The sequence below is a fragment of the Fragaria vesca genome, linkage group LG6 (genome assembly GCF_000184155.1).
Source record: "Fragaria vesca subsp. vesca linkage group LG6, FraVesHawaii_1.0, whole genome shotgun sequence".
Classification (NCBI taxonomy): domain Eukaryota; kingdom Viridiplantae; phylum Streptophyta; class Magnoliopsida; order Rosales; family Rosaceae; genus Fragaria; species Fragaria vesca.
In genome coordinates this window covers 26,131,549-26,152,937 of record NC_020496.1, presented here as the reverse complement: position 1 = coordinate 26,152,937, position 21,389 = coordinate 26,131,549, and the positions used below count along the sequence as shown (strand labels likewise).

The following is a 21,389-nucleotide window of genomic DNA, read 5'->3' as shown; positions in this document are numbered from 1 at the left end:
AACATATATGCATAGGTAACTAACCGACATTAACATAGTCCCTAGAAACAACACAATAACCATGACTCACCCCACGACACAACTAACGACTCCAAAACCTACCAGACACCTAAACCCTCGCTTAAAGAGGAGGCTAGGGACAACAAAAAAACCAATCTAGACCCACAATTGTTTTTTTATATTTTTTTTAGGTTACAAAGGGTGCCTAAAATAACGTTACTGATTTTGATAAATAGAAATTCGCCCATCAACCAGTTTATTCAGTTGAGATTACAATAATAATAGTAGACACCACTCGCTTAAATTTGAGTAATAATACACGTCAAAATAAGGGGAAAAACCAAAACAAAACTAACATAAAACATCTACTTTCGTATGAGAGATGATGACTATATCAAAGTTACATGTCCATCAATCTATATGAAGAGCCATATGAGTACAACTTCCACCAGACCAGCAGGTGAAATTTGTCGAGCCGTTTCATTTACTCGTACAAAAACTGACATCTTTTGTAGGACTAAAAATATATTACCCTCTTTTATCTAAAAAAGGAAATATATTATCCTACTGTAACATAGAATATTACACTTGGTAACAACCAGAATAGTTAACAGCAACAAAAACCGTGTTCATCTCATGGTCGACCTTCCTTCCTGCCACGCAATCTAATCTTCGGTCTATCACGTGTAACTCCAGAACTTTTTCCATCATGCCTGGTCACAATTTTCAGTGGGTGAGCCTCTGTGTTGAAAACCCAATCATCTAGAGAAATCACTGAGGTGGGTGAAAAGAGAAGATAGAGATATTTGAGAGTCTCCGCAAGAAAGAAGCTTTGCATCATATTGTCTTTCACACCAGTGTTAACCTGATAAACACCAACAATCCAGAAGTAAATAAAGAGTCACATGAATCAGTGAAAATATGAAATTATTCTATGCATCCCAAAGCCACAAATTTACAAAAGGGTAAAATAGCTTAAGTTTCATATATACATGAGACGAAAGCAATAAAGGATGAGGATGTGATGAAAAAATTTGGTCCCAAGAAAACATAGCTTTTGGTTATGGTTAAAAGGGATGATTATTAATTAACAGGTTCTAAAGATATCATAGCAGTACACGAGCGCTTCAATCATAGGTAAAAGAGTAAATTAAAATAATGCCTAGAATACTTGAATTGGATATGGGTTGGAGAAATGCCTACATCTTTCAGTCCAACGTATCCTGAGTCTATACGGGAGTTCTTTTCAAATGCTTGAAATATATTCCAGCCCCACTCTTGGTATGTCTTGTTTCCAGTCAAACGCCATAGATAAAAGAGTGATTCAATCGTCTCCGGTCTTAATATATTCCATGAAGTACCCACACTCAAGTCCTGAAGATGTCAAAACATTAACACCCTTGCCCTGAGAAAATATGAGGATGCTTCATCATCTAAACAAAAATTAGGCTAAACTAACCTGCCCTGCATGAAAGAAATAGTTCTCCCCAGCTAATTTTGTTGGTGTTGATTGGTAAAAATTATAGCATGTCCAAGCAAGCTGTAAAATAGGCTTCATCAGAGGCTCAAAGATATGCACCAACTTGAAGAATGGCCTAATGAAGAATCTTTAATAGAGGAAACTTAAAAAATTTAAGCATTCCATACATCCTCTGCAAGTGATAAGAATTTTTTAGACTCATCAGGACCATAACCAGATGATCCTAAAGCCAGCATTCCTGGAGCAAAGCATGCTAGTTCATCCATCTGCCAAACAAATGAATTGTCACTCTAACAGTCGAAACATTACCAACCATAGTGAATGATCAATGTGGCACACTTTATACTTTAATAACAACTTACCTTATTTGTCAGAGTATTTCCATTCTTCTCACATATATATGCAAAAGACGATGGTGTTGTTCTCCTGATCAAGCTGGACAGACCTGTCATTGATTTCTCCCACATATCTCTGCTTCCAACATTTTACAAAAGAATAATGGCATCAAAGACATATTTGAAGACCAAGAACATCTATCACAGTTGCAGAAAAAAAAAAAACCAAAATCAAAACTACAGGTTCTTACTCGTGTCCACACAAAAATAAGTTGATACCTTTTATGAATTCCCATGTTAAGTTCTAGAATAAATTTGGTCTTTAAACCCGAATCACAGAAAATGACAATGTACAGATGTACTGTAAACTGTAACAATAGTAAGTGAAAAGGTTGTTACCTATAAGGCTTCACAGCTGAAGTTTTGTTCCCCTGTATCCAAACTTTGAGTAAATATTCATAAAAGCTGCAATCATTTGTTCAAGTCAATCATACACGTTTCAGCTGTTAATAGCGGTATATATTATGAAATCTGAATAAAAAGAAAATTGCAAAATTCATATTTAATTTTAACACTTACCTGTCACCCATGGCACCAAAGGTAATGGTTGCATATCCTGCTGTTCCTTTGTCAGGATCAATATAAATAGGAAGCAAACCATCATCAGGGAAAGTTTTGTTCAGCTGCACTATAACATTCTCAGCCTGAAAATATCATACAAGCCATTCAATTCACAGTTTCATGAAATGCTATTTCCATTCATAAATATACAAGTTAAGCTTGAATTCTGAGCAACAATTCAGACGATGACAAACATGATGAGTTATATCAGACAGTATAGTCCTTCAAATGCACTATTTGACCAGGGAAAGAAACACAAGTTAACATATGCTGACCTTTTGCTGATACTTTGGGTCTCCTGTCCTCTGAGAAAGAGCAATAAACTCCACCTGCTCCGTCCCAGAATCAGCTAAGATACTTTCCCCCTAGGAGCAAAGTGAACACAAAGTATCAGTATATGATCTTACCAAATTCCAATAAACTCTTCATATGGTTAAAATATTTAAAATCAGGAAAGAGATCTGTTCATACACAGTTTTAGCAAACGTCTTTCATTTGATCACTCTTATATAATTGAGGTTTGTCTTTCTTAGCAACAAAAGAAAAACCGACACAACACCAAGCTAGCCAATGACTTGTAGATAAAGAACCCCCCCCCCCCCCCCCACTATAATACTTTACTAACAGTGAAACAGCTCCAGAAAAAAAAAATATTGAAAAGAAACAGCTTTTTATTGAAACAAAATGCAAAGTACAAGGAGGCAGACGAGGAGTCCCCTTAAATAGCTAGAGAGGGCAACTAGGGCTAGAGGCTTAGCAGCTCAACTAATAATACCAAAAAAGGCTTAGGGGCTTATACTAAAGCTGCATGCCAGTTAAGGATAATGGAAGACAGATTATAATCCTTAAAATCCTTAGAAGTAGGAGCCAATAACGATGCCCAGAACTAAACTCTCTCCCACAGGGGTCTTCCCTCTCCACCCCGCCATAGGTCTTTTATTTCTTTCCATCCACACCAACCAAACTACAGCTAGCACCCCGCAACCCCAACGGACTAGCTGTTTTCCCTCTAGCTTTTAGCAAAAGGAAAAAAAAAAATTGAAACAGCTTTTATCATTTGGAATGGCCCTCCCTTCAGGAATGAAAAGAATTCCATCTTATTGTTTGGAGATACAAATGGCAGAATAAATAGAAACTGACAACTTACTCCAGTCCATGAAGGGTTGTGTGCGCGGCCATGTGCCAAGTTAATAATGTTGTAAGGGATCCCACTAGGTGTATCCCATGCAGGCAGCAATCTATCTGCAATCTCTCTAGCTTTATCAAGGAAAAGTTTATCTTCTGAGAGATCATACGCACTGAGAAGTCCACCTACAACTCTGGATATTTCATTAAACAAATAAGGGGTATCAGAAAAGATGCGGTCCAGAAAGAGAAAAGAACAAGTAAAAGCCCATACAGTCTGTTCCAAAACGGAGATAATAATTACTGTAAACCATATAGTAAACCTTATAATGCAACCTTATGGTTGTCTCAAATACACTAGCCTCATAGTCCTTGTCAAAATCCAATGAGGTTGCAACCCACCTGCCAGAAATAAGACGTATATTACAAACAAAACATAACTGATAAAGTAAACAGTAACGTATTTAATTTAGCAGGAGGTAGTAAAGAAAAGAATCTGTTGAGAGTAGAATGAAAGTATAAGTAAGAACAAACAACAGAATTGTAATTATGCTCATCTAAGATGGCTTCTGGATGTGCAATGAAACGGTGAAAAACTGAATTAAGGTGAATACATATGTCTATAAAAATAAGAATTACTTGATTATTAACTAGATATAGCACTATCCACTGAATCTGTAAAAAATAAAAAAATAAAAAAAATAAAAAAAAGGGAAAAAGATAGAAACTTCAACTCACTCTCTAGCTCTCTGAAACTGCTCATGAAGACCCATTATGTAAAGTGTGTCAAGAGAGTCTACTAGTGTTGCACCAAGACCACCAAAGCTATTGACACCATTCTTTGTTTGCGGCTGGTCCATGGAAAATAAAAATTGATGTCAAAAAATTGTTCAATACAGAATATCATCATCAGTAACAAAGAAATCAGAGAATGCTTTCACTTGTGATTTTGAAAATATCCACTTTGTAGTCTACATAAATACAGCTATCACTAAAAATAAATGACTTTAAGGCCCTGTATTTTAACAAGCAGAGAAGATATGTAGTGTATATTAAAGTAGATATTGGCAAAGTTTCTTGCTGAATTCATTAAGAATCCCTGCCCATGGTGGCTTTTAATAAAGAACTCTTGATCCTCAATGATATAGGTTATTGCATCATATATATTGGTAATATTTGCCTTACAGAAATCATGTCCGGGTACTCATACAATAGGACTTTTAAGTGGGAAATAACAAGATATGATGCATATCATCTCCTACTACTGTATTGGCAAAGTAATAGGAACTAGTATTTTACAATTTGAATTTTCTGTTGACTTCTCTACTAGTGTACAATACCATTACACATCAGAAAAGCTCCACCTCTCCTATGCCAAACAGAATATACACCAATGGCTTTCCACCCTGTAAGGTTAGTTAAAAAGTCTAACAAACCTAAACTGTGACACCAACATTTATTCTTCCAACAAACCCTCACTGCCTCCTCATAATATTTGCAACCCATGTTCGTCACCATTACCCAAGAAAACCTTTAACAGTTTAGACTGCTTTACGTGAATAATGTAATACACAATTCCTACAGTTTATACTGCTAAATGTCTTAAAAGTAAGGCTCAAATTCTTTATATATAACAGGAAAACATGAAATGCACATTTTTTAAGTTTAAAGGTACAACACCTGAAGCTCATCTTGGCCCCACGCATACTTCTCATATGAACTCCATGCGTGAATCATAGCTTCTTTTACTTTTTCTCTTCTTTGAACATCAATTGGGTCATCCGGAACAACCTCTTTCTCACTAGCCCTGCCGTTCGGCAAATCTTCAAGCTGAGTGTACAATATACTATTAGCAGACTCATATACAAGCCTTGAAAAATGAACTAAAAGATTATTGCCGGGTATTATAAGATACGTATGTTCATATCAAAGAATGAACATATAATCAAATTAGACTGCAAACAGCCACAGAGGATATTGTAGTTCCATTTCAAATAAAGGTGCAATGATGGTGAAACTTAAAGTTCTTTAATCTTCTACTTGAAAACATGTTCACAGTGCAGTTCCAAGAAATGGCAAAAAAACAAGTATGACCTCTGTAAAATTAAGTACACTCCGACATTACTGATAAAAGAATGAAATTGATGGGAACTAAGACCACATAAGAAGCAGATCAAGTCTGTACAGAAAGCACAGCATAAATGCTTACCAAAGATTTCAAATGGTTCAATTCTTCATTCAGCTTGGATAATTCTTCCTGCAAGTCATAAATAAGATCATTCAATGCAGGCAAATACAATCTATCGAATAAAACAGTCAATTATAAGACCAATCACACATCATCTTCAGTTTCCTATAGCATCTACTTATGCAGCATCAAAGATCAATTTTTTCCAGCTCACAATTTAACTTAATGCTACTCCTCACATAGTTAACCACTTTGCTCTGAAACATTCCAATCGAAATAATAGAACAAACACATTTCACATTACACATATCCAGATCCTCTCTTAATTCACATCCAAATCACAATTAAACAAAATGCAAGAGAGAGAGACCTACCTCGTGCTCTCTGACGAGGCTCTGACGATCCCAGACGATGAGAGTAGCGCAAACAAACGCAATGAAAAGCAAAGCCAAGCGCTTCGGCCGCTTCAGGTAATACGCCGGGTTACAGTACCTCAATCGCGTCGACGACGATCTGGTCCGAGCCATCGCGCCACGCAAACCCTAACCCTAACCCTCCGATTCAGAGCCGCGACATGGAATCTTCGATCTGGCGGAGAGTGTGATTGGAATGGTCGCGGCGGCGAGGATTGACGGAAATGGGGGTGATCTCCGGTGAGGTCCGGTGCCGGAGATGGAACGGGAGGTGGTGAAGTCTGAAGACTTTGGAGTCTAGAGAGTGTTATATGGTTACGAAAAGAATGTTGTAAACTTGTGACCAAGCTCTAATGTTGGTCCACATAAACCTTATTGGTAAAGTCAAGTCTGCTATGGTAGAATAGTCATAGGCTTTTTTTCTGTTAATTTTTTTCTTTTTCTCTAGCCACCAATGAACTATTAGCTAGCCAAGTGACATTGATCAGATGCAAAAATAAATAGACACCAAGTATTAACCCAAGAAAATGGGGATAAATTTGGATATCATTGCCTTTAGGTGCTTGCTTGTTCAGCACACGATGAGCAGTACAAAACTGAAAATGATATAAACTTTACATTAGCTGTTGTGAAGAAGGAAAAGTTCATATCCACACTGCATTCTTCAATGATGGAAACACATTAGAGCGTCAAACTTGTGTGAGTTGTGTCTGCCCACAAAGGATGAAACCGTGAATAAGGCTCTGGGCAACATGTATTTTATCTGGGGCTCCGGATACTACAACTTGGGTTTCCAACGATCCTGGTTTTGAATCATGAACAACTAAATTTGCACCTGATACCTGAGACGAAATATCCATGAAAGGCACATATTATAACTGAATTTGCAGCTCATTACCAATTTTGTCTGTCACGGTATAAAGTAATAACAAAATGTGTAAACCTACCTGCCAAATCTGATTCAGAGTACTGTTGTTCTCTCCATAAACATGACTCATGAATGCTTGAGGAATCATGATCTCAATGGTTGTGCTGGTTAACTGAGGTGGTTGACTGCCACTGTTCAAATTTTCAGAACAAGTTAGATGCACATCCACATCAGTGTGCATGCTACATTTAAAGACACATCATTTAAATGTTCTTTCCATAGGTCACAAGATATTACCTTCGTATAGACCCACTCCTTGGAGCCAAGCCCATATTAGCATCACCAGTTTCCCTTAGGTTTCCGGAGCTTACTCCCTAGAAAAATCCACACCCAAGGTTTGACCAAAATATTAGACAATGTCAAAATTCCCTGCATGATAGGTTAAGTAACAGGTTTTCAAAAGTACTAGGCACCGACCTGGGGAGTCCATGCTCTTGGAGAAGATCTCTCAAATGCCGGACCATGTCCTGGACGCTCACCACCATAAGAATACGGAACTCGGTCCATGTGAGATAGACCACCGTGTTCCCCGTGTGAAAATGGGGACTGGTGGTCTGGAGGTTGGGATCGAAAAGCAGAACGATCCATTCCAGGATGGAATCCAACAGATGAAGGATACGCACCAGGGGAGGTTGGATTATGCCTCGGTCTAAAGGAGGGGGGAGGCATCTCAGGAAATGAAGACATGTGCGGTGGGACACCAAAATTTGGATATGACTGTTTCATTGGGAATATGGCTTCACGAATCCTACTTGTTATATGAAAGAGTGCATCCTGTACAGAGTGCAAGCTTCCAATAACCTGCCGAAAATCACCAAGGTATTATCTTAACAGAACTATTTTAGCAAGACTAAGATCTCTGAAGTCCAACACATTTTGCTAATATAAGTACAAGCTACCTGTACAACGTCATCATGATGGTAAGCAGATTTCTGATTTTGTTCTTTTGGAAAAATTCTAATACTAGCACCAGTAGCTCGCCTCATTTCATTAATGATGAAACCTCCTTTACCCAATAAACAACCTATCTGCTGTGGATGTAGAAGAAGCCTAGCCACCACTGCAGCACCAGGTTCGAATCCAATCTCCGCAATTCGGTGATGCACACGCATAACAGCTTCTTGTACAGGGGAATAATTTAGCTCCGGACTCTGAAAAACATCACAACCTTAACCTTGGATACGTTGTGTTCTGTTTTGTTCTTTCTACTTTATTTCCTAAAACAACAATTAAACAATATATAGTATAAAGGCTGATAGAAAGCAAAGCAGTGCTGTATCGCGTCCACCAGTACTAGTAAAAAGGCAAAGCAAACCCAGTTAGTTGAGTTCTCATACCTCTTGTGCAGATATGACAACAACGCGCTCATCCGAATCGGGTGCAGCATCAACAATCTTGATAGATGCACCTGTTTCACTTTGAAAAGTTCGTACAATGGAGCCACCTTTCCCTATCAGACTACCAACCTTATCATGGTGGCATAACAACTTAAATACCACCTCTTCTTCCATAGCCATTCGTTGACTACTGTTATCTGGCCCAGAATTAGAAGAGTAACTCCTGGACTGATAATCTGCAGCATTAAAGCCAGACACAAATCCCCGATGCGGAACAGAGTCAACTTGTGCAGGCATACCAGTTCCATGGATCGACCCCCCAGAAACTTTGGAATTACCCGAGTTGGCTGTATCTACCTTAGCATTATCCAGAAGACAACCAGAAATAGACAGAAGTGCCTTCTTCACAGCTGAAAAATCTCCTGTTATCTGCACATAAAGTCGACCAGCATATGGCCTTAAGTAATGCAATTAGCACAACAGAAACAAACACCTCATCCCCACATTACATGCAGTGTGCTCCTTTTTTAGCAAGCATTGCCTTGATTTGTTTTTGTTTACCATTTCATCTCATGTTCTAAACTCGAGCAGTCCTACCATCTTTCAGTTGGACAAAATACAACGAAAAAAGGTGATCAAGTCATCAAACACACTTCCTGCCTAGTTTTACCAGTGGTTCACATTGCAAATGCTATAGTAACCAATGACATGCAGTTTAGGAAGAAGCAAAACTTACAAACAACGTGTCAACATCCCACGAGAACCTAGCACATCATTCTATCGAGAATAACTTCGGCCGGGCCATGTTCTTTTCAGTTTTCCATTATTAGTGGGACTATATTTTTTGAATGGTTAGTGTATCAATGTATCACACTGGCTCTATGTACCCATTTGATCATCCTAAGGTAGTATGAGCTACTGACCCTTCTACACAAGTAACTCTAATGTTAATGCAAGTCCTCATAACACCTATACGCCTCCTCATTCTATAAACCCTAATAAAACCATAAACCCTAAACTAATTCATCACCAAACATGAAGCACACAGAAAAAAAACTAATTACGAAAACCGGCACATTTATCATGTAAAATAGCTACATTGCATTTTCCAGACCATCAAAAGCTTCAAAAGAGCATTACCTGAATCAACTCATCTCCGGCAGAAGCACAAGCCGGAATCTGATCCCTGGGAAAGACCCTAATTTGGGCCCCACTCTCCTGCCTCATCTTCTCCACCACCTTCCCTCCTCTCCCAAGCACAACCCCAGCCTGACCACTCCCAATCAACAACCTGCAGCAGCAACCCGACCCGTTTCCGTTTTCGGGTTCGCCCAGCTCATCCGCCATCCTCCTGAAAACCCTAACCAGGGTCTGCTGGGCCGGTGACCCGTCCGGCGATTGGGAATTCGGCGACTGCGGAGCCGGGTCGGGCCGGATGACGACGACGCATTCGTCGCCTTGGGTCGGGTAATCGAATTGGACCTTGGCGCCGGGGACGAAGCCCAGTTTGCCGACTAGTGACCCGGTTTTCGAGGACGGGAAGAGCAGGCGGAAGACGGTGGACGTCTCTGCTGATTGGGGTTCCATCTAAGCTAGAGCTACTCTGGTTCAGCACACAGTCCATACTGGCTCACAGTTTTGAACCAAATTTTTACCGTACTGGCTTTAACCCAGCCGGTAACTTTAGTTATTACTGTGGCCTAGAATGTGGTATTCCGAGACCATAGAAACTATTCATACTTTGATGATACAGATAGACTCATAATATTTCTCAGATACGCATTGGGATTTCATCTTGATGAGTCATGTTTTAATTTGTCAAACTCATGACGTTTAAGCCTTTAAGGTTTAAGGTTGTCACCGGTGAATTTAGGTTTAACGATAGAAAAAAATCTGGTTAATTAGAAAGTAATTATACGAATCCGACAACTTATAAGTACGATATTCTTTATTGCATTCCTTGTATGATTATTGACAAACACGTCCGACTCTCAATTTATAGGTTTGATAAGGTTGAGGTGGTATCCAGACAGAGACGCTACATTCTCTCTTTCTCCTTCTTCTTCTTCTTCTTGCTCTCAGCGCTCTATCCTCCGAGCTCTCAGTTTGTCCTTCTCCTAGCTCTCATGGGAGATCGCTGCTTTTTTTGTTGCAGGTATGTATATGTTTTGATTTTTGTTTCCTTCATTTCTCTCATCACACAAATATAATTCACCCAAATTACCCATTATCATCCAAATGATCCCTTGTTTCTCTTTCTTAATTACTCTATGATTGCCAACCCCCTCATATCCCTCCACTCTTCTTTCTCTTCTCATACTTTTCAAATTACAAAATTTTCGAGGCTTAGGTGCACATGCCCTAATCAGCTTTTTTCTTCAAGGTTCGCTAATTTGAATATCTGAATTCAACATCATATAGTATGTCTTACGTACATAGGCACGTCGACGATTCTTATGTTGCCTATCATGATTCCTTTAATTTTTTGTGTAGTTTCCTCAGCTTATCTTACTGCCTGGAAAATCCTTACTTCATGATCTATTGATTGGTTATGTTGAGTTTTTGAATGGTTTTGGGATTTAGATTGTGGAGTTCTCTTGTTGGGATCTGGCTTAGTGTTCATGTTCTTAGTTGTAGCTCTAGTGACCTTTTTGTGTCAAGCGGGCATCTTGACGACGAATACACAATTTATTTTCTCTTGTATTGGATTTGCATTTGGGCTAATTTTTTTTTATTTTTTAAATTGGGCTAATTACTGGTTAAGCAGGTTTGTTAATTATGTTTTGTACTGGCCCAATTTTAGTTCCTTTTGGACACTGCCCAACCTTACATATAAAATATAAGTAAACCCTAGAACACTTATATACTCATGATCGATCAAAAGCTAGAGCTAGCTAGCTAAAGTTTCTACTCCCCTGAGGCACTCCCTTTTCATAAGTTTCATCAATTGCTGCTGCTTTCAATTGTTATACTAGTTATAATATACTTGGCATACTATCTTAGTATGGTCTTTTCTGACGTGATCTTTAGGCCAATGTTTCCCTATGAGGTTGAAGACATCGTATCGCATGCATCACGATGTCGTGTCCAGCAATGCCAGTACCCCAGATGCCGCCATGTCACTGGGCTTCTCCTCCATGGAACTCGATGCCAAGTTCGTGTTCCAGGAGGTTGTGTTCTCTGTAGGAAGATGTGGCTTCTCCTCTATCACCATGCTCTGCCTTGCAAACGAGATCAGTGTCATGTTCCCCGTTGCAGGTTTGTGTGGATTTTCTTTTGCTTCCTTCGATCTATATTATTTTCTTTAACGAGATCAGTGTTATGCTCTGCACCTAAGTTGAAGGCTTGTGGTTATTGTAGTGATATAAAAGAGAAAGTGAGGAATGATTTGCAGGCAACACAGGCGGCACCAGGAGCTTGATGGAAATTAAGATAGCTATAGTGAGACAGAGAGTTGCAAATCGGCCGAGCTAATAAGCACCACTGACATAAAAAATTATGTTGGATTATTTTATCCCCTATATTGTTGATATTATTAGTATGTTGGACAATGTGGTTATATGGCCAAATGCATTCTTGCATTTTTGAACTATATATATGCATGGGTATTCAAATTAAACCCATGTTAAATAATTGTACTAATTTTTTTTTATCTAGGAGTGATATATATATATATATATATATATATATATATGTAGCGCACACAAAAGTGTGTGTGTGTGTAAGTTTGGTTGATCTTATCTAGATATATTTCGATTGAATCTTCGCCAGCTGATAGCCGATCGATTGCACTTGTTGGACTAGTGTGCACATTGCCTATGAAGAACTGGTCATGAAGCCTTACCGGTTAATTACCCGTTAGCTTTGTGGTTCAGGCCGGCTTTCGCTTTTCACGAGTTATACGGGGTTCGAAAGCTGGTACGGTGGTGGAGGTGATCTGGTTATGGAGCTTGTTTGTTCCTCAAACCCAAAACCAAACAACAGGAACTGATCATGAAGCTTAGCGGCGCAGTGAAGCTACTACTAGCTCACGTTGCCTTCATATGAACTGAGGGGAATGATGGTGCTATACTTGTCGTGGGTAGTTCACTTCTAAATTTCGCACATCTTGCTAAACCAAAATACGAATAACTTGTTAGGTCATGAACAAGTTTATTCGTTGACATCATACGACTGTTCTGTTAGGCCATCTCCGATAGAGAGCTAAAGGCTTGATAAGTTGTATAGCCCAAATATTAACAAAATCAACTCCAATAGAACGCTATGTTATACCAAAAATGGGTTTTGAGGGGCTATAGTGTCAAGGGTTGGACTACATTTAGCCCTTCGCATAACAGCTGCTAAATGAAACATGGGCTCCACAATTGCAGCCCAATTTTACCAATTCAACAGATCAATGGTTGAGATATCATTTAGTTGATGTCATCTAGTTGTTTTACATATATTCATTGGTTTCCTTTTTCTTTTTTCGTTTTTTTTTTTTAAAATTTCAAACCTTTTTAAACCTAACAGTTGTTTTGAAAAAAAAATATATATGTTTAAGAGTAGAAATGCTAGAATAATTGTAAAAGAGAAATTTTAAATACACACCCCTATTATTTTATGTTTCTATTGAGATTTTATAGGTGAACTAAATGACCAAAACATATATCTATTATTAAAAAAAAATTCGCGCTAGAAGTATTCTATCCAACGTCTTCTACCCTAAAATCGTTGAAAACACGTCTTTTCCCCTAACCTCAATTCTTCTCCACAATTCATTTGGGTTGTCTTTTTTTTTTTTTTTTTGTTATTCCGTATCAGCTTCAGTTTGATCTTACAGATCATATTGTCAAATACTACATTTTTATCAGCTTTAATTTGATCCTGTAGATCATATTGTTAAGTACTGCATCTTTATCATGACATGTTTTATTGAATAACTAGCTATATATCTATGTTTAATAGCTATTGTACTTCTACAGTTGTATTAGCTTGTTAATTTTGAAAACTTGTATTGATGATTTGGAGTTGAGATATAACAATAATCATTTGATTATAAATTGAACGATGATAGCAAAAATTAGACGAAATAATATGTAAAAAGATGTACCAAATAGTAAATATATATTAATTATATTAAATAACGGAATATTTCATAAATTAAGGGCATTTTAGGCAGTTTGGGATGTGTATTAAGTATAATACTGAAATGGAAAATTTGATAGGTGGTGTATTAAGTAAAAGATGTGTATTAAGTAAAAGATGTGTATTAAGATATTAGGGGTGTGTATTTAAAATTTCTCATTGTAAAATACTATATGTTTAAAAAATATAAAAAAGATAATAAAATAACAAAATAACATAATATTTAAATTTATAGCCTTTGCAGTTGAAGAATGTCTAAATTATAGCCCTCACTATTCATGTAAATAGTGATTTTCAAGGGTCAAAATTTAGCCCGGGGGCTATTTTAGCCTTTTTCCATTGGAGATGGCCATAGAGCTTAATATCCCCTGTGAAGTTGTATCTATTAGAGCTTGGCCTGCACAGTTTATTCAAAGCGACTAAGAATACAAACCTAATTAACATTGCATCTTACAACTCAATCCAACCAGTAAATTCCTTAAGAACTCCCCAAATATATAACACCGGTGATTAAAGATGAGACTTGCCAGTCTGCCATAAAGTTGAAATGGGGTTTCATCAGAAATTATCATGCACCAAGCAGTAGCACTGCCTGGAAAAATATTCATTTGATTGCCAAATAGGAATGGATTCAAAACAGATGGGATTAAGAAGAACTGTTTGTAATATCCCGGAATTTTAGATACTAGTTCCTATTTATTTTTATTCGGTTGACTTTTTAGTTGACTTTTTATTCATTGGGTTTCTCATGAAACTTCCTTCACGGAAGTTGTAGAGCATGGCGATACGAGTTCGTAGACACGCGGCACGCGTAAAACGGAATTCGTATGAGGAAGTTATGGTCAGCAGAAGTTCATGACTTTATGGGATTTTTGGTTAAATAGAAAAAATGTGAGGGTTGTTTTTAGAAACCCTATTTTTCAGAAAAACCCCAACTCTTCTCTCTCCTTCCTCCCGAGCTGCTCCCGCACCCTCACTGTCGCCGGCAAGAAACTCAGCCGTCCGACCACGCCGCCGGTCTCTTTGGGTCCGCTCGGCCATCGCCTCCAAGGCTGGAGTGGTGTAGCACGGCGATTCAGGCCGGAGACCAAGCTCGGGGTCGGAGAAGAACGTCGTCCGGCAATTTCCTAGCTCTAGGTTTTAGTGGATAGCTAGCTCTTGTTATTGTGAGCTTGATGAGATGTGGAAATTGTAGGTTTGGTGTAAGGTTTGCATGTTAGAACATTAAGTTTAATCTTAGGCTTGTGTGAGGTTTGAGTTTACGTTTTGAGGATTAGAGGCAGTTTTATTTAGTTGTTAAATATGACGACCCTGGAAAGTTGTCCTCCTATGGGTTAAGGTTTGTTAAGGGTGAAATTTTCTCATTAGTTTGTTTGGTTACTAAGGTAGTATTTGTGTAATTTTAGGTGTTTGGTGAAGGGTGAGTGGCTTGGCTTAGCTCTTTTGTTTGTGGAAGACGCAGCTGGATATATTTAGGTGAGTAACATCTCACCAAGGTTCACTTAGAACCAATTATTTATGAAATTGTGTTGATGATTATAATAATTATTGTGTGATAATAATGATTATTATGATGATGATGGTGATGTTGATAAGGTATATGATGATGAATGATAATGATAATTATTGTGTTGATGATAATGATTATTATGATGATGATGGTGATGTTGATAAGGTTTATGATGATAGAATGATGATGAATTACGATGATGATTTTTACTGATGATTTTTATTGATGATTATGATGTTTTTAATTTAAAAGTTTTATTTTTGGTTGTTTTAAAATATATGAGCTTGATCGCCAACGGCTCATAGGTAAGATAAAACAAGTTTTCCTATTACATGATTATTTTTAAGGTTCATGAAATTATAATATTTTTTGTTATTGATAGGTTATTCTTGTGGGAATAACTATGTCTTGTGCATATAAATATATCTAAGTGGAATTATATAATTTTATGATGTGTTATTGGGTTGTTGATGTTGATTTTATTATTCTGTGATTTTTGGTTTAGATAATCAAACCGGGTTTCAAGCCTTTAATCAGGTGATTGGTTACGGTTATGATGATTCTACCCTTATGTGAAATGTCGTGTAAATAGTCAAACCGGGTTCCAAGCCTTTAATCGGGTGATTAGTTACGGTTATGATGCTAGTATTATTTTGTGATTTGATATTGGACAGTCAAACTGGGTTCCAAGCCTTTGGCCGGGTGATTGGTTACGGTTAGGAATAGAGCTCTAGTCCGTCTGTCGGTGTAGGTCATGGGAGATACCTTATGGTATCTGGGACCCATGGGTACACAAATTGTTGTTGTAGGTCATGAGAGGTATTTATTAATATCTGGGACTCATGGGTACATGTTATTTGTAAAAGTGTTGAAAATGTGGTTTTAACTTTGTTCTTAATTGTTGTTAATTGTTTAACTCGTTTGAATATCTCTTGAACTATGCTTAATGCAGGAGATTCTTCAATTCTTAATTGTGTGATTTTTTTTAGTGGAATTCCTGAACTATCATTATTTGCAAGATTCTCTTATGATTGATTGTTTAGTGAATTGTTATGTTTTCTCAATTTCTCTGTTTGAATTTAATTGTTGAGGCAATTCCTGAACTAAGTGCTAAGCAGGGATTTCCGGTTTCATTTTGGATGATGTTAGGTTGAGATATTTGTGGGAGTTACTCATACGGGCTATTTAGCTTACTGGGTTTGTTGTTTTACAACCCGGTGCACCAATTCATGGTGTAGGGGTTAAACCTACATGTGATGATCAGCAGGTTTGAGGCGGAGGCGTAGTGCAGGATTTTAGTTTCTGTGAATTTTATTTTATTTCTTTTTATGGCAGTTTTGTTTTTTTAAGCTCATGTGAGCGACTTTATTATTACTAGACTTTTGAAGTTGATGTAATTATGGAGATGTAATGTTTAACTCGGTTGTTGAGTTTATGTACATTACATTCCAGTATTTGTTTAGTTTGGAAGTTGTTGAGCAGGTTTGGTATATTAAGATTTTTAAGTTATATCATGCCCAAATTTTTGAAAATTTATCCTTCAAAAATTAGGGTGTGACACTGTTCGACTCCATTTATTGTGCCAAGTATATAAGGTTAATTGGCTTTTTCTGCATATACTATTATTGCATTTTCACTGGGCATGGCTTTCCATTTAATCCTCAGATCTCCTGCAGAGTTGCTAAACTTGAATTTTAGATAAATTTATGCATTTTTGTGGCAAAAATCAACTCCAGCAGAATACTTAAACAGAAGTTTATTTTAACTATTGTTAAGCTAGATTGATAAATTTAGCAATAGGGTTTGAATTATTAAAGCAAAAGCTAAATTCTTTTTTTTTTTTATCCACTTGTTAATTCATGATTCAAAATTTATGTTAACTCCAAATAATAATTTACTGTTGGAGCACCATTGCTATTTCGATTGTTAAATTTAGCAACAAACTAACCTAGACTACTGGAGATGCTCAGGCAGTTAAAACAAACCAACAAAACCTTCAGACCTCTGAGTCATCAATATTGTGTACACAACTCTGGTGCCCTCCAGATTTTTACCAGCTTCACTAAATAGCAAAATTACCATATATACCCCATGGCTTGAAACATCGAAAGTGAAATTGGTCAACGGAGATTTTTTTTCATATATGGATCGAGCTGCGGCAGTGTTATTCGAGCGTCTCTAGTAATATATGATCGAAGACAAAATACCACAAACTCGGTTTATACATATTCGGTTACTAGCTAGCTAGCTTTGTTTCTCCAATTCTCCTTCAACTTCTTGTCGAGGGCTTTTAGTAAGGCATCTCTCGAGGCCAGACTAACAGCCATAAACTCGAAACTGTACGCCGTTTCAAGTAAGAAGGGAGATCTAGAGCCATTCATTTCTAAATTCTAATCACATAACTATACTACTAGCTAGAAGGTTTGGAGCAGTGCATGCAAACTAACCCATCAAAGTTGAACTTGATAGAGATAGTTAGTGATTGAAGGTGGCCGTCAATTTGATCGAAAAATGAGGTTGTCTTCAGTGAATCAGAGGAGAGAGGAGCGGAAATGAAGGTTTCGTGATCAAAATGGGTTTTTGATCTTCGGAATCGGGTATTGTGTCTCAGTGTCTGGCTTCCGAAGAGGAAAGAAGTAGGATACTTGCAAAAGGTGCTATGACGCTCAAGTTAGCAATAGCTTGAGCTGCAATAAGTACGCGTTTTATGGGTTGGTTACTTACCTCAAAGTTCGATCGGTTACTTTACTTAGTGTGATTAGTGGTGTCAGCTTGATCCGCAAGTTGTGTGTGAATTGATTAGTGTGATTAAGCACAAAGTGAACTAGTATAGGGATAGTGGGGCGGTAGAATACTAGTTGGGAACCCTAAGTCTAGAGTTCGAAACCCCATGAGGCCTTGGTGGTGAGACTATGTGTATGTTTGTGTTTTTACCTCATGACGATGCCGTGAAATAGTCTGACAATTGTTAAGATACCCTACATAGATGTGTATTACCTAATCTAATTAATGCTAACCCAAAAAAAAAAAAAGGTGAACTAGTTAAAATGCACATATACTCAAATTTGTGTTTCATGCATAGATTATGATCGTACTATTATATAATACTTTGAAATTTGATTATTTTAACATGTTATCTCAAAGTATTAGATCAACTTTATAAAACAATGTCAACAAATATAATGTATAACATAATTAGTCTATCATTTTATGTTATACTCTAATACTTAGGTGTCGACAATTTGATTCACCGTTTAGGTTTTGATAATTAAACTTACATTTAAAATAATTTTCCAAACATATACATTACCTTTGCGATTTTTTTTTTTCTTCCCTGTTATACCTTTCGAACTTGTGTACGCAACATCACGAACGATTATATATGGTTCAAAGTTGAAAGAGATTTAGAAAGGAAATCTAAAAAAGAGAAAGAAAGCTACAATTCAAGAAACAATGAGCCCCGTCACAAATCATTCCAATCACGCCATGCTCGTTCACAACTCACAACCACCGCTCAGTACTCCGTGGTTCTGCACCAACCTTTACCTCCGCCTTACACGCGTCACTCATGCAATGGGCCGTTGGCCTCGATTTGATTTCTATTTCTACACTCTGAGCTACATTTGTGTGGCTCAAAGTTTAACCTCAAAATTCACGTCCGCTCTGATCTCGCCACGACGTCAGGCTCTGTTCAGTGGCCCCCGCTTCTCTAGGAGCTCGTTCTCTTCCCGCTAAAAGAAGAAAGATTGTGGAGGGTATATATGGAAATATCAGAAGATTCCTCGAGGGGTTTTGTTGATTGGACTATTGGAGCTTGAAAGATGGTGACGCAGTCAAATTCGGACACGTTTTGGGATGATTTAGTGGTGGAGAATTTTTTGTTGTTGTTGTTGTGGTGGGGTACTACTTTCCCACAATTAGAGGAGCGCCAGATATTTTCCGCGGCAAAACCTCTAATGTTTTCTAATTACTGTACCCCAATGTTTACATTATTCTAGTTTCCACCCCAGAGAATGTGCTATTTCTTTTTTAGAGCAACCATTTTGGTGTGTTTTTCCATAGAAGATTTACCCCTTGCAACAGACTTTGTACCTTTTCACATCTATGCACGGATGCACCTTAGAAAAAAAATGATATATTGTTATAGAGGAAGTCTTTCTGATGAGGACCCTTAAGCTGGGTTAAGTTGAAGACTTGTTGAAGATTTTTCGGCTTATCCGACCTTTCGATCTTATATACATATCTTGACCGTTCAGTTTAGGTATTTATGAGTAGATCATTTCTCTAAATTTTTAACTATATTAAAAATTGTTAAGACATTCATAAGTATGATTTATCAATTATGAACTTGAACGGTTCATATTTGACAGATTTGTGTTATCACAATGAAAGAAAGTTGAAACAACATATTTGGACATTAAATGTCTTGTGTGGAATATAATGTCTAGCTCGTTTTGCAATAAATGCCATATATTAGATATAATTTAGTTGTTTCTCTCATTGCTATATAAGGTAGATACAACTTTTAGGACTCACACAAATTGGATCATCCGATAAGAAACGTGACATTTCTTCAGTATCTTTATATACGACTTACAAAGAATTCCAGAGATAACTTTATATTGAGAGTTTTTAGATGTGTTGAAGAAAATACAAAAAGCCTAGGAGTTGAAGGATTAAGAATGCAAAAACTGAAAATAGGGATTTTTCCTTTGGAGTAGTTTCGGACTTTCGGTTTTCGAGACCAACGAGGTTTATGTGTGGACACGGAGAGTGAGATGTGTGTCTGTTAGAGTAAAGACCACCATGCCTTTCTCCCACTCAAAAAGAGTGTCATCATAAACAACAAAACCAAACACAAGGCTAGCTGCGCGCTCCCTCTTACTTTGCTCATTATCCACCATAGAATCTCCAACTCCCCCACTCTCTCTCTTCTCTGTCACTCCTCCTCACCACCGCCTTTCTCTCTATTAAATCCCCTCTCTACCTTACACCTCTCCCTCTCCTTCAATCCTCTCATTCCATCTCCAACCACACCCAAACAACACTTCAATATTTGACACTTTATATCTTCATCGTCCAAGTTGAATTGAACGTTCTCCAAAACATGAAGGATCGGATGTGCGAGCTCTGCGACCAACGCGCCGCTCTCTACTGCGCCTCCGACTCCGCCTTCCTCTGCTTTCGCTGCGACTCTAGGGTTCATAGCGCCAACTTCCTCGTCGCTCGCCACGTCCGCCAGCCGCTCTGCTCCAACTGCAAATCCCTCGCCGGGTACCCCATCTCCGGCGATGGCGTAAGGACTGATCATTGGCTCTGCTCGTCCTGTTCGCCGGAGGATTTTTCCGGAGACGATGATGATTCGTTGTTGTCGTCGTCCCTTGATTCTGTTGGCTCTGCATGCGCCTCCAGCACGGATCAGTCTTTAGCGACGACAACGACGGGTAAGGTTTGTCCAAGGAGATCAGGGAGCTCAGTGACGGAAGTCTCCAAGGGCTCGTACGTTCCGGCGAGATTCTCCGCTAGGTTTATGAGGAGAAGAATGCAGAGAGTGAGGAGTGCCGACGCTAGAGCGGAGGGTACTTTCGTAAACTGGTGCAAGAAGCTTGGTATGAGTAGCGGTGATTCCGCCGTCGTGGTGTCGTCGGCTTCTCATGCTTTAGGGTTTTGCTTGGCCCGGCTGCCGGGAGTGCCATTAAGAGTGGCGCTCGCTGCGTCGTTTTGGTTTGGAGTGAGAATTTGCGGGGACAGGGCGGTGTCGACGTGTCAGAATTTGAGAAGGGTGGAGGAGATATCGGGAGTGCCGGTGAAGCTGATATTGGCCGTTGATGCAAAGCTCGGACGGGAACTGAGAACGAGGAGAGGGAGGCCGGAGATAAAGGAGGGTTGGGCAGAGTGTTGATGAGTCTTGAGGTTTGGCATGTACGATGGCATTGCAGTAGAACAAACTAGTGTGGAGTGTCTATTGTAGATTTGCAGTAGATGATTAGTCAATAGATTTGGGAGGAACAAAATTGAATTAGTTTTACTGTGTGGTTTTTTTAATCTTTGCAAGATTATGGTCGATCCATGGGGATTAGCACCATTGAAACAATATGAAAGGAAAAGAGCCTTGAAAACCGGTGGGATATTGACCACGGTTTCATTTGGGTAAAATGAGTGGGGTTTAGAGTAATCTAGGAGCTGATTTTGAACGTTTTCATGGTTGCATGTTAGATCTCTAATGATATTTCATCTGGATATTTCTATTGTTGGAATAAACTCTCTCATCTAGTTAGTTACTAGATGAAAGATTTGCTTGCACCGTTTCTTGGTGGATACGGAC

General features: G+C 38.3%; 3 protein-coding genes across 3 annotated transcripts; 1 reads left to right on the top strand and 2 right to left on the bottom strand.

Moving 5' to 3' along the window:
- Positions 1–272: 272 nt before the first annotated feature.
- Positions 273–6,623, bottom strand: LOC101292230 (mannosyl-oligosaccharide 1,2-alpha-mannosidase MNS1-like). The gene is made up of 14 exons (XM_004303778.1): positions 6,124–6,623; positions 5,771–5,818; positions 5,242–5,391; positions 4,300–4,412; positions 3,898–3,963; positions 3,584–3,755; positions 2,712–2,801; positions 2,395–2,519; positions 2,215–2,280; positions 1,843–1,951; positions 1,648–1,746; positions 1,460–1,540; positions 1,204–1,374; positions 273–865 (listed from the first exon to the last, which is right to left on the bottom strand). The coding sequence occupies exons 1-14, from the start codon at positions 6,274–6,276 to the stop codon at positions 635–637; spliced, it is 1,674 nt and encodes a 557-aa protein (XP_004303826.1). The 5' UTR covers positions 6,277–6,623; the 3' UTR covers positions 273–634.
- A 228-nt stretch (positions 6,624–6,851) lies between these two features.
- LOC101306846 (KH domain-containing protein At4g18375-like) lies at positions 6,852–10,037 on the bottom strand. Its single transcript, XM_004305761.1, has 7 exons — positions 9,568–10,037; positions 8,428–8,856; positions 7,990–8,241; positions 7,508–7,891; positions 7,328–7,404; positions 7,110–7,221; positions 6,852–7,004 (listed from the first exon to the last, which is right to left on the bottom strand). Exons 1-7 carry the CDS (start codon positions 10,012–10,014, stop codon positions 6,852–6,854), a joined length of 1,854 nt encoding a protein of 617 aa, XP_004305809.1. The 5' UTR covers positions 10,015–10,037.
- Positions 10,038–19,942: 9,905 nt separating this feature from the next.
- On the top strand, positions 19,943–21,389 carry LOC101291940. Its single transcript, XM_004303777.1, has one exon. The coding sequence runs from the start codon at positions 20,172–20,174 to the stop codon at positions 20,964–20,966; it is 795 nt and encodes a 264-aa protein (XP_004303825.1). The 5' UTR covers positions 19,943–20,171; the 3' UTR covers positions 20,967–21,389.

Excerpts from the sequence above, each read along its gene's own strand:
- LOC101292230 (XM_004303778.1), bottom strand. The coding sequence starts at position 6,276 with ATGGCTCGGACCAGATCGTCGTCGACGCGATTGAGGTACTGTAACCCG. Across the intron at positions 5,819-6,123 it reads GCCTCGTCAGAGAGCACGAG|GAAGAATTATCCAAGCTGAA; the intron begins GTAGGTCTCTCT and ends TATGACTTGCAG. Across the intron at positions 2,802-3,583 it reads ACAACCCTTCATGGACTGGA|GGGGAAAGTATCTTAGCTGA; the intron begins GTAAGTTGTCAG and ends CTTTGCTCCTAG.
- LOC101306846 (XM_004305761.1), bottom strand. The coding sequence starts at position 10,014 with ATGGAACCCCAATCAGCAGAGACGTCCACCGTCTTCCGCCTGCTCTTC. Across the intron at positions 7,405-7,507 it reads CAAGAGCATGGACTCCCCAG|GGAGTAAGCTCCGGAAACCT; the intron begins GTCGGTGCCTAG and ends GGATTTTTCTAG. Across the intron at positions 7,005-7,109 it reads CTCTGAATCAGATTTGGCAG|GTATCAGGTGCAAATTTAGT; the intron begins GTAGGTTTACAC and ends ATTTCGTCTCAG.
- LOC101291940 (XM_004303777.1), top strand. The coding sequence starts at position 20,172 with ATGAAGGATCGGATGTGCGAGCTCTGCGACCAACGCGCCGCTCTCTAC.